Genomic DNA, 13057 nt, shown 5'->3' with positions numbered 1-13057 from the left:
TTATAATTTAAAAGCTGCTTGTGATGGGCTTTGGTTCATCATGTGGAGTTCTCATCACCTCCTGCATTTGGTGGTTATCAGTGTATTACAAAGGTACAAAACAGATTTCAGTACTTCAATAGGTTGGTATATCAACTTTATATCAGTTAATGAAAATACGGTATTTAACTGTAAATTTAAGTTTAAACCTAAAATGTTACTACTGTATTTTTAACGGTAAAATTCCGGCAACCACAGCTGCCGTTTTTTTACCGTAAATTTTACGGATTTTTTTTTACAGTGTAGGCATGGATTTACAGTAGGCCTACTACGCGTATTTTAACTTCAACCCTGATACTACAGTATGTTGTCATCAGTAATCGATAACTGAAAAACGGCACAAAGCAGTAGATTAGCTGATGCTAAGGATTAGACATAACGAGGAATAAATTTAATTTGTTTTATTTGTACAGATTGCAATAACTGTAAAAATAATGTAAATTTGTAACTTCACATAGTTCTGTACATATTTGTTTACATGTGCACTAGAACTGTTTGTATGTGTGTATTGCTACTATAGAGAGCTAAAATTTCAAAGTAGGCTACAGCTGTGCAATAAAGGTGTTCTATTCTATAAATTCACTATAGTGAAAGTGTGTACTATATTTAACTGATACAGTAATTGTCAGGTAACAGAGTTACAAACATTATTACAGAATGTCAACCATTGCCTTTTTAATTACATTGTTACATTTAAAATTGTTATATTGCAAAGCAAAATATATTTTACAGTAATGCACATGCATCTTCAAGAATCAACTAAAAACACATCTCTTCCATCTTTATTTGACCCTCAAACTCTAGCGCTCTCTATTCTAATTCTATCTGATCTATTTTTCTTAAAAAAAAAAAAACACTTGACCCTCTATCACTTGCACTCTCTATTCGTTTTCTAACTGCTTGGTTTTCTCTAAAAGAAAAAAACTCCAACACTAGCTCTGTATTCTTTTTCTATTCTATCTACTTGTTTTCTTTGTGTGTGTGTGTGTGTGTGTGTGTGTGTGTACGAAAATTAAGCACATATACTTTATGAAACGATCATGTTGCTATTTTCATTTGAAAATTTAACTTTCAATATAACACATATTCCAATGCATGTGGCAAAGAGGTTTGCATAAGCCTACTTGAGATAAGGAATACTAGAAATGCAAACAATAAAATGTTGTGTTTGTAGCCTACAGTAAACAGGATGTGTGTGTGAGATCATGAAGACTTGAATTTGGCTTATTCAATACTCAAATGTTATACCAATCTATGCAATACAGTGGAATACTGCAATAAGTTTAGTATATGACCCCTATTAATCAAACATTTTTTATTTTATTTATATATATATATTTTTATCCTTAGACTATTATTATTACTATACCCGCACTCTAAAATGAAAATCCTAGAATCGCCCCTGCTCGGGATGCCCCCGTTGCTTAAAACAACGCAATAGAGTAACATCTTTCCCCTGCGCTGCGCTGGGATGGCTCACGGGAGAGCTTGCAGGTGATTCCCGTTTATATCATTAAGCAGAGGTTCAAACTCAGGTCCGAAAACCACTGGCCACGAGCTTTGGGCTCTACTCTCATGGAGAATATTTATTTATATAGCATATTTTATTTTAGATCAACTAGAAACAATGTTGAATTTATAAAGTTTTATTTTGAAATGTAAGTCAATAACAATTGGCTGAAGCCAGAGCCAATGGTGAAAGTCTTTGCGCGAGGAGACCCCGCCCCATTTTGGAGGTTCTGCCCACTTTTGGAGTTCACTTCACGCCCCATTTTCAAGATCTCCGGTCTGCAGTTATACCTACTTGGGATTTTCCGTGTGCAAAGAGAATAATATGAAGTCACGTGTCAATGCCAAAGCTAATTTGTTTGTTTGTTTTCCCTCTCTAAACTGTAATGAGGGAATGTCTTCTGATTTATTTTTTAGATAAAGAGATAAAATACACTGGACTGCCAAAATTGACAATGGCGTCCTTTTTTCATAAAGGTGAGTATAATTAAGAAGTGGTTCTCACTGCCCCAAAAACTATTATAGCATGAACTGCAATGAGATTATGAGTATATCTGTCACAATCTCAACATTGCAATTGAATATAAAAAAAAAAAATTGTTTTATAGATTTTTCCCCCTTCATATTTAATAACAGGTTTTATAAGAGCACCGACTATCTTCTTTGTTATGCTGTGTAAGTCTGATCAATTTTATTTATTTAATTTTAGTTTTTTTTTGTGTGTGTGAATGTAACACATAAGCAGGCCCACAATGTATTAGTTTAGTAAATATAATGACTAATTTGATAATGTGTTTCTAGTCTGAATATTTTACTGTGTTTAAATTCTCCCCAAAATCAACTCAGAAGATGCTAAATAAGACTTTATTTTTTATTTGGACCTGCACAGATCTAATGATCCTACAATGTAATTGATGATCTTTTTGGGAGCAACAGCTTGAAATGAATCCCTCTTAATGTGTGACACATTTCTTTCATTCAGATGCCTAAGCTGTGGCTTTAATGTGCTTAACAGCAGAGAGTTTAATATGTACGCCAGAATATTCTGTTTTAAATATTGCACCATTTACAATGTTTTAATTAACCAGTATTCTTTTTTCCCCTTCTTTTTCACAGATGTCTTTACCTCTATAAGACAACAAGAGACAACCACAGTTGGTAATGTATTGTGCTGTGGTGTTTTTGATCTTTAGATTGGTGTGTTGAGCTGGTGTACAAACAACCAGTTTATTTTTCTGCACAAATGTGCACACAGTAAAGAATTTGTCTTTTTCTGTATTAGAATATAACACTTGGAAAATCAGCATGTTACTCGTGATTCTAGTAATATTGTCTACATTTCTGAAGGATACTGTATGGCCATGTACACCCTGCAGCTAAGTTGTCAGTTCACCTTTTACTCCTTAATTGCGTTCTGCACACACATAATTCACTAAAATACAGGAGTGACAACCACATTCGACAACCGAATTAACTCCCGAATAATGCAGGCAGTGACAACTGCATTTAGGCTACGTACACACTGTGAGTTTCAGGAGTGACAACCGCATTTAAGTATGTTTCTTGGACTGGTTTGGTTTAGTTGGAATCGTCACAGGGCATTGGTAAGAATGCACAGAAGTCCATGAGTCCAATCACTGTTTTTAATAAAGTTTCAAGCCAGCTGACATACACAATGCAGCTAGGATTGTGTATGGGTTTACAAATGTGTGTGGTTTTCTATAATAAAAACAGAAATACGAGCCCTTCATCATGTTAAAGCTGAACATGAAACGTTGCGGGACTAAACTACGCTGTCAATAATTCACAGCCCACCAATAAGAATAAAAACAATTTTAAAACAAAATAAAAACAATAATAAAACTTAATAAGCCTTTTCAACACTACGGTTCAACTCAAGGTTGGCAGTTCTGTTTCCCATATTGTAATAATTTGTTAATTAAGTTAACTCTTCAGCTGCATTTCTGAAAATATTTTATAACAACTCATTTTTCAGAAATGTGATGATGTCTTTTAAATATTTTCATAACAGCTAATCTCTCTGACCCCTGCTACAACTACACTGTACTGGACGATCCATGGAGAGCCATAAACAATACACATGCTTCAGTCATAATGTGTGACAGGTCTGTCACCTGGAGCGGCTGGTATCGTCTCTTCATTAACGGTCTGAGCGCTCAGATCCCAGACACATGTGTTGCACGGAGTAGCTGTGGCACTACTGTTCCACTGTGGATTCGTGGTGGACACCCAACAGTACAGGATGGAGTCGTCAATCGAGATGTCTGCGGTCACTTTGACAATTACTGCTGCCATATCGGGTCATTTCCCATTAAAGTCAAAGCCTGTCCAAGCAATTATTATGTCTATAAGTTGGTTAGTCCAACTAACTGCAATTTTGCATACTGTGCAGGTGATTATATTTGCATGAGCTCTTTCTACAAATTCATGATATTTGTGTCTCTGTTCATTAATCACTATTCATCCAAACATTCAGATGTTAGCAGCTTTAACAGCAGCTCTACAGCCGTCACACCAGCGACCATCTCAACTGGTAATGTAACACACTGTGTCTCTATTGGCTTGATGAATGTGCAGATCTGTACTACTGAATAGATGTGTGAGTGAGTGTGCTTGTGTCAGTTGGTGAAAATGTTAGAAATGTAGATAAGTCAGGGTTGACAACACACCCTCTCATGCTGCCCATGTAAATCTCACGCCAAATTGGCAACCCTGCTTGCGATATGAAACAATCTCAGCTTTCAAATTTTGTAAGTTTTAATAGGAAATTTAAACAATAAATACAGTTTTGGCGCACTTAATGTGGCGTAAAATCGTAAAATGTAGCGCTTCAGTTAAAGCCAGAACCTTTGAAAAACAGAGTTGCGACAAGCTTTGGACCCCACGGCGTCGCCGCGCGGTCACGTGGTTCATGGAGCTTCATGATTAAACACTAGATTTTTAAATGTGAAATTTAAAAAAGTTAATACTTACATCGTTTTTTAAATGATACTTATATAAGTATACATAATGAATGCAAGCAAATACTGAATTTAACCCCAAGTTTAAAATGGTGCTAAAAAGGTATTCAACTGCATTCAACAAAAGATTTTTATCCCCTTTTATGTAAAGTAGTAAATACATATGAATTGATATTGAAATGAACGATTCCCTCACTGAGATGACTGGATGTTCCTGAGTCATATTAAAGATTTGTTCAAAATGAACGTATCATTCATGAACGACACATCACTATTATGAGCTTGTGGACTCTTCTGTTTTAACATTTAACGTGCACATGCGTGTGTGCTGATGTATATGCCCTGTCCACACGGCCACAAAAAATGAAACAAAAATCAGGATATCTGCAGACCCTCCTGATGATGAAAATTACATCACTCAGAGAGTACACGGACCGTTGCAGAATATATTTTAGCCCAAAGTAGGGCTGCACGATAAATCGAAATGGAATCGAGATTGGCGATTCTACAGAAGCTGCGATTGTCATGCGTATCTTTCAGTGAAGCATGGTTCTGTGATCAGCAGTAAATCTTCATCCAGAGGGCGCTCTCGCGCTGAAACTCCAAATATGCCTCGCAGAAGAAACCCAGAAAATGTAGTCTCTGCAGCTGAATAAACAGAAGATTCAACTGCTTTCATTGATTCAACGTGACTAATAAACACACGACTACGGCAATATACTGTTTATCTGAGTTCTTATTATTATAATTTTCATTAAAATAAAGTATATTAATAATGCAATGCCTTTATCACTGCTTAAATACTATGAAATATGTTGCATGCCTTATTCTGTGTAAGAAGCCACATCATCTCACAGAAGGATTTATTTCAAACACTCGACTGACGTTATGAAGTGAGTTTGGAGTAAAAAAATATGTTATTAAATGTGGTATTTTCACATGCTTTCAGATGGAGCAGCATTTACTACACAGAGCCGTAGTTCACTGAGAAGCTATGCAAACAGCTGTCATTATCGTGAATGATTTCTTCGATTTCAGAATTGCACAATAAAATCATCTGCAATTTTTTTGCGTTACTTGTTAGTGAACTACAGCTCTGTGTAGTAAATTCTGCTCCATCTGAAAGCACGTGATGATGATTTACTGCTGATTACAGAACCGGTTTTACTAACAAAATGCGCATGAAAATCACATTCGATTAATCGTGCAGCCCTAGCCCAAAGTCCCTTTAAAGTGGAAGTGAAGCAGTCAGTTAACATTATTTAGTTAAGTGATTTCCACTTTGATAAAAAAAATATATAACAAACATGATTAATGTAACCATTTTAAAGAAAAAAGGATGTTTTGTTATAGCTTTTGGAGCAAGGGCACCGCCATCTTTCAGTACCACCGCGTGTGACGTCACGGGGTTGGTTCGCTCCGATGTCCAGTTATTTAGTTATCCTTTAGTTTATCCTTAAACACACCCCTCTAACCGTTAGACTGCTATGAGTGAGAGACAGAGAGGAGGAGCGCAAACATAAAACCATGCCCTCTATTCAATATTCAGTTTCAGCTGGACAAACCCAGATAAACCCCGCCCTCGGGAAAAGGCAGCAAAGGGGGCGAGGCCATGCTGTGCTGCTTTAGAGAAGAGGAAGAGAAAACTAGAGGTGCACGTAAAAATATATTCATATATGAATCGCAATTCTGTCTTCTAACGATTCTAATGGATTCACAAGTTTCAAAATCAATGTTCTAAAGCAGTGGTTCTCAATACTGTTCCTCACGTCCCCCTGCTCTGCACACCTCTGCGTCTCTCTCTCTCACTCTCTCTCTCTCTCAGCTCAGCTCAGCTCCAACAATGAACTGTTCCAATTATACACGTATTTTCACATAGCTATGAGAAGCGTTAAACATGGACACGCGTGCAGTTGCCATTCTGTATTAAAGCTTTAATCAGGATAAAACCGTAAATTAAAAATTAACATAAGCAGTAGCATTTACAAATAACAGTGTATCTAAAAGTATGAGACAACAACAAACAAAAAACATAGGCCTACAATTAAAAGTCATGCTTGCACAAGTTCTGCACGATCCTCTCCAATAATATCCTCTGCTTCTCAATCGGGCTCAAACTGATAAGCGATATTAACAATGCCTTGTTTACAATACAACCGGAGCACATGCCGCTGAGGTGTGGGGCGGGACGTTTAGACACGCACTAGAGGCGGTTTAGCCAATCACAACACACTGGACTAGCTAACCAATCAAAGCCCATCACGTATTTTTGAGGGAGGGGCTTCATAAAAGAAGGAAATGATCAGCCCGTTTCTCAGAGAAGGGACAGAGCGGTGTGGAATAAAGGTAAATTATGTGAAAAATAATGCATTTTTAAAAAAACAAAGCATTAACACATGTTAGACTGCACCCCATAAACACAATCAAGCCTAGAAAACAACCACTGAACCACCCCTTTAAGCAGAACGAATGACAAGACAAACATTTAAGGCATAATGTACTGTTGTATAACTAATCACACAGCTTTTCACAACATAAATAACGATGGGAACATAAAATGTCAATTTGAAGAAACCATTTTAAAATCTTACCTGTTTATTATCTAAAAATCCATTGCAGTGTGTAAAAAACAATCATTTATACCAACAAGACAAACACTTCAACAATATTACCATAGGCCTGCTATTAATACTAAAGTCCTCCGGTTTCATTTTACAGTAAATACAGTCAATAACTGAGGCGCAAGATAGTGTCAGTTGTATTTGAATTAATCAAGAAAGCAGTGTTTAAAGGCTTGTCCAAATACCCACACTTGTTGTCTTTGCACTTGATCAGTTGTCTACATACATGACGTATTTCCTGTATTTGGCCCAAGTGTTCAAGGGACCATAAAGACCACAAGTGTGGGACATGCTTATAGTGTTGTGAAAATGCAGGTATTTACAGAGCTTTATTTTGTCCCTATAACAGATGACACAACTTAGTAATTGTGTTTTTAATTTAGTAATTGCAGCTGCAAATACACATACTCAATAAAATGTGCAACACTTTACTACCAAATTATATGTATTATCTAATTATTACTCATATTTAAGCTAACTTACACTAGAACATTTTCTGTAACATCTCGCTGGATCTCAGCAAAAAGTCTCATGATTTATTTCCAGAACTTGATGCCATGTATCCACAATGCAAATCTTAGTGTAAAATATGATTTCAAATATGTTCGTTTAGATTTGTTTGTAAAAGTAATATAAACACAGTATATATTAGCAAAAGTAATATAAACAAAATAGTTTTATGATCTTTTATTTTTAAATACAATACCAAATTATTGAACAGTTATACATTTTTTAACAATTACATTTGATGTATTTTATTGATGATTTTATGTATTACTACTAAAACAACACATTCTGAAAAATTATAGTTTTAAGCAGTGTATTGGTAGTTATAGTTAATATGCTACACTCCTCGAAAAGTCTGTAAAAAATAGAGCACGAAATAATGTGTTAATATGAAGGAATTTTCTGTATTGATTTTTCACAATACTGTATTTGTAATTACACATTGCAGTATGCTGTGTTTTAGAATTACAGGAAATGTCCATAAACGTATTTTGAAAATTACCAGGGGCAGTGGCAATTTGCAACCAGTTTGACGATAAATCATGATAAAATTCCCCATGGTTAATATTACCATTTCATATTTTAAGTATCATTAAAACCGTATTTCGATTACCGGGATTTGAACAACTCACGATAAATAAATAAATACTACCTGGCATAAAACAAAGTTTTAATTAACAGTCGCATGTGCGCACAGCTCGCAGAGTAGTTTAGTTTTGTGTGAAAACATGGCAGAAAGCTGGTAGATTTTACGTAAAAAGTGCTAAGGGAATTATACAAATGAATATATGAATGAATTAATTATGTGAATGCACCTCTGAAGGTTCTGACTGTCTTCGGAAAAGATTCGATGGCATTTTGTTTTCATCTTCACTCCATGTAATACCTAATAATGTAGTGTTCTTAATGGCAACTGCTTTGTCCACGGAGGTTACGGGGAAACAGCTGTAATTTTTTTAGCAACACATTTGTTTAATGTTTTCATAACAGCTTATCCCTCTGTTGACCCCTGCTACAACTACACTGTGCTGGACGAACCATGGAGAGCCAACAGCAGTCAACAGCAGTCAACACACAACTACAAGTGTGACCAGTCTGTCACCTGGAGAGGCTGGTATCGTCTCTTCATTAACAACATGAGCACTCAGATCCCAGACACATGTGTTGAAATCTATAGCTGTGGCACCAATATCCCACTGTGGATTCATGGTGGACACCCAGCAGTTACAGATGGAGTCGTCACTCGAGATGTCTGCGGTCACTGGAGAAATTACTGCTGCTATTACGGGTCTTTCCCCATTAAAGTCAAAGCCTGTCCAGGCAATTATTATGTCTATGAACTGTTTAGTCCAACTAAATGCTCTGCATACTGTGCAGGTGATTATATTTACATGAGCCCTGCATTATTTGTGTGTACCTGTATTATTTGTATTTGTGGTGATTCATTGCTATTCATCAGCCATTATTTTTTTCAGCTGTTACAAACATCAGCAGCACTCATACAACAGTTACACCAGAGACGAGCTCAGCTGGTAATGTAGTCTGTTGATTGTGTTTTGACTGACTGTGAATGTGTAGAATTGAACAGAAATTATAATGTAGAATCGTTGACTGCTAATCTTTAAGTACAAGTTTAACATAGTGGATTCTTCCTGAAATGTAGCTGTTTTCTGAGAATGTTTTTTTTTTTTGGTTTATTGTATTATTGTCTTCATGCTGATTTCTGTCATTGCAGTTATAAATATAACGCTGCCGGAAGGATGCACTGTAAGTTGAGTTTCTGAAATTGAGGTTTTAGAATTGGACTCACAGCTTCTATCAGTTATAGTGCAGAGAGCAGTGCAATAAGATGTGCATTGTGGATATTTTTAATATGAATTAGATTTTCTATTTATTCTTTATGGATTCGTGCTTAAACTAATTAGCTATTAATACATAAACCTGATCAAAATCATGAAATTCTGCCTTCACAATTGTGATTTCATATACAGACTTCTCTAGATTGTCTTCAAAATCTTCTTGAGCTGATTGAGAACATTACAGCTCAAGAGCTTCCTGTGAATGTAAGTCTTCAAGAGAAAAATGATAAAATAATCAAATGAAATCTCGCTAGATAATAGATGATCGACATTGCAGTGCAGTCTTACCATTTACATGTAAGGTAACTGTATTTTTCTGGTCAATAAATTAGACTGTGATGAGAATTTTGAAAGTGGTCCTCAATGCTATGGAGAAGATTCTAGAGTCATCATCATCATCAGCAAGCCCAGCTGAACTAGCCTCCTTTGGAAACCGTGTGTTAAAAGCCAGTGAGAAACTCATCTCTACATTAGTGAAGCCAACAGACACAAATGACAGTGTCAGCTTTACTCTTGCTGCTGTAGGTAAGGGGAGAAACGGTTATTAATGATGAAACTGAGATTATATATAATGTCAGAGACTTTTTATATTCTAGAGCAGCAGTGGATCACAGGTGGCAGAAAGCAACAATGCTGAATGCAACACAGAAACTATTTAATTGTGTATCATTATCAACATTTTAAAAGAGAGCAGAAAATTGCCTGTGCTCTGTCTCATTAGACAGATGTCAACATGACCAGGTCAAGTGACACATTCATGCTTAAAAACATGTTCAAAGAAAATATGACCCATGATTATATGAAACGTGCAGCATAGAAATGGTTTGTGACTACAATGTGTTTTGCGGATAGTCACTGCCTTAAAGACAAAACAATCAACATTCATGAGACATTTACCAAACACTCAAATGATAAAAACCATAAGTCAGTGCTGTTTATGGTAATAGTCAATTACAGTATTTGGATTTTAAGGACATCATTATTTACTTTTGTTCAATAAACAATTTTGCTGCTTGATGTCCAATATAAAATCTGAGTCCTCACACAAAACCAGTTCAGAACTGAAGCACACTAGTCATGTTATATATTTGTGCAGATTGCATGAATTTTCATTAAAAAAATTTTTTTTTTAAATGAGGTAAAGTAAATTAAAAATACTAAATGGAGCAGCTTGTTTTTTAAACCAGAGGTAGAAGTCTTCATGGTTGGACCAAATGTCACCTTAGATAAAATACCTCGACTTGAAACAACAAATTCCTCTGTGGACATCGATCTCATTGGAATTGCCAAGAACAACAATGAAACAAGTATGTGAAATGTTATAGTGTGCAGTAAATAAATAAATTAAAAAAACATTAAAGAAGAAACAATTTAAGAAAGAGACATATGTACAACTAAATCACGTTCACTTGCAGTTTTTTCATTGTTGTACTTCACATTTCAATCAGTCTTCTGCTGGCTCACCTTCTGTTCCTGCTCACGCAGCGGTTCCTGAGCTTCATACGGCCTCAGCAGGTGAGAATGATGAAGGAGCCCTACAGCTCAGCACAGCCTCACTGAGAATCATCATAACCGTCTCTCATGGTCTCCAGGTGTTGTGTGCCGTGATCTCTGGCCTTCTGCACTTCCTCTTTCTCTCTGGCTTTGTGTGGATGCTCATTGAAGCTGTACTGCTCTTCATCTGTGTGAAGAACCTATCACAGATCAGCTCCAAAAAGAGGAAGGTGCTTAGCAGTGGATTCGTGTGTGTGATTGGATATGTGGTTGCTCTGGTTTTGGTGGCCATGTCTGTCGGTCTGGTTCCTGACGGCTACGGCAGCAAACAGTGAGTTTAGTGTTTTCTCCTTTTTTCCCCTCAAACTGTATCATTCCTTCATAAACTCCAAACAGCATCTTCTTCCAAACAGCTGCTGGATTAAGATGGATAAAGGCTTCATCTGGAGTTTTCTGGGACCTGTTTGCATCATACTAGCAGTAAGCATGTTTCATTTTCATGATTTTGATTTGTATTAAAAGGAAATCATGGTGATTAATTATTGTTTTTCTACTTTGCAGTTAAACATGATTCTCTTTATCTGCATCATCATCAGTCTGAACTCATCTCTCACAAAACTGAACGCTGATGTTTCACAGTTGAAAAAAAACAAGTAATAAATATTATAATGTAATTGCTGTAAGGAAAACCACCTATAGTGTTTTTATTATAGTCAATAAAGATACATTATCTCTGCAGGATTATGGTGTTTAAAACACTGGCTCAGTTTGTGGTTCTTGGTTGCTCCTGGATTCTGGGTTTCTTCACTAATGGCAGTACGGTGCTGGAGATCCTCTTCCTGATCTTGAACTCCCAGCAGGGAACCTTCATCTTCCTGATCTACGGTGTCCTCAATAATGAGGTCAGACATCACATACTCAGCTTTAACTACTCTATATTCAGTCTATCATGTCTTTCTCATCTTCTGAATTTACCCACTTGGGTGAATATTACAAACAGATGCAAAATCTATTTCAATATATTATTTTGCAGAGGAATAACTTTGAGCATTTTATTTTCCTTTTTGGAAAAAAAAATTGTTACATTTTGAAGAATTGTTTTAGTATATAACAACTCACAAGATCAGTGATTAATTAGTCATTTTCAAAATTACAACATTCTCAAAAGATAAAGGTGCACTAAGTGATTTTTTTTCCAAATGTTGTTGATATTTGAAAGCACCAAAACAAACACGCCCATACTCCGTCAGGACCTCGCCCCTATTTTAATATCTCCGCCGCACACGTACGTACACAACCCTGGCATAATGACAATCACGGAAGCGAAGATGTCACACAAGCATATTCAAACAAATGGCAACAAAATCAACGTTACTCACTTATCAAAAATAAACAATGCAACCTCGGCGTCCGATTCAAGCCCTTCCCGCTCCTTGAGTTCTCTCCACCGCTGGAAAGCTACTCCGATATTTACGCGGATCCTACCTCTTGCCTGATCGTAACCCTTCTTTTTTATGTTTTGTTCCTCCGATATTTTCCTCTTTATCTTCCAATTCTCTCTATCTATAGTCGATCTGATAATATCCGTCCTGTGCACTCAAATTGAGCGCTCTCTTCTCTCTATCATTACAAGACACGCCCCTTACTGCTGATTGGCTACAAGTGTGTTTTGGGACTTGGGACGCTGCAGTCAAAAGCGTTTTACAAAAATTGCTTAGTGCACCTTTTAAGTTTAATCAAAGACTATAGAATGCCCAAGACATGTCACTCCTATAGTTTTGAATGGGGAAAAATGCAACACTCAGTATGGCCGCTCAATCGCTGGAAGCCCCGCCTTCTGAATGAAGGAGCCAATCGTTAATTGGCAAAGTCAGCACGTCACTGCAGCTGCGTTAAAAGTCCCGGTTGCTATAGAAACAGTCAGCATTCTGAGACATGAGCCCATGCTGCATGCAAGTCCTCCTGGGACGTTCGTACTTACGAGTTGACAAGTCCTAATTAAGATGTCAGGTGCGTTCAAGTCAGTTTAGTCGGCACAAGATGGTGT

At 36.6% G+C, this 13057-nt stretch overlaps 1 protein-coding gene across 1 annotated transcript; it reads left to right on the top strand.

Annotated features, from left to right (window-relative positions):
• Positions 1 to 2003: 2003 nt before the first annotated feature.
• Positions 2004 to 11912, top strand: LOC107576587 (uncharacterized; the record flags this gene model as incomplete). Its single annotated transcript, XM_016262738.1, has 14 exons — positions 2004 to 2025; positions 3581 to 3961; positions 4046 to 4102; positions 8648 to 9034; positions 9133 to 9189; positions 9393 to 9424; positions 9649 to 9720; positions 9849 to 10041; positions 10704 to 10827; positions 10932 to 11031; positions 11109 to 11341; positions 11424 to 11490; positions 11572 to 11663; positions 11750 to 11912. Coding segments are annotated over exons 1-14 (1980 nt in total), but the record flags the coding sequence as incomplete, so codon positions are not given.
• Between the last annotated feature and the right edge of the window lie 1145 nt (positions 11913 to 13057).

This window comes from Sinocyclocheilus grahami, unplaced genomic scaffold (genome assembly GCF_001515645.1).
Source record: "Sinocyclocheilus grahami isolate Dianchi unplaced genomic scaffold, SAMN03320097.WGS_v1.1 scaffold3979.1, whole genome shotgun sequence".
NCBI classification, from domain to species: Eukaryota; Metazoa; Chordata; class Actinopteri; order Cypriniformes; family Cyprinidae; genus Sinocyclocheilus; species Sinocyclocheilus grahami.
This window is presented reverse-complemented; position numbering and strand designations above follow the sequence as displayed.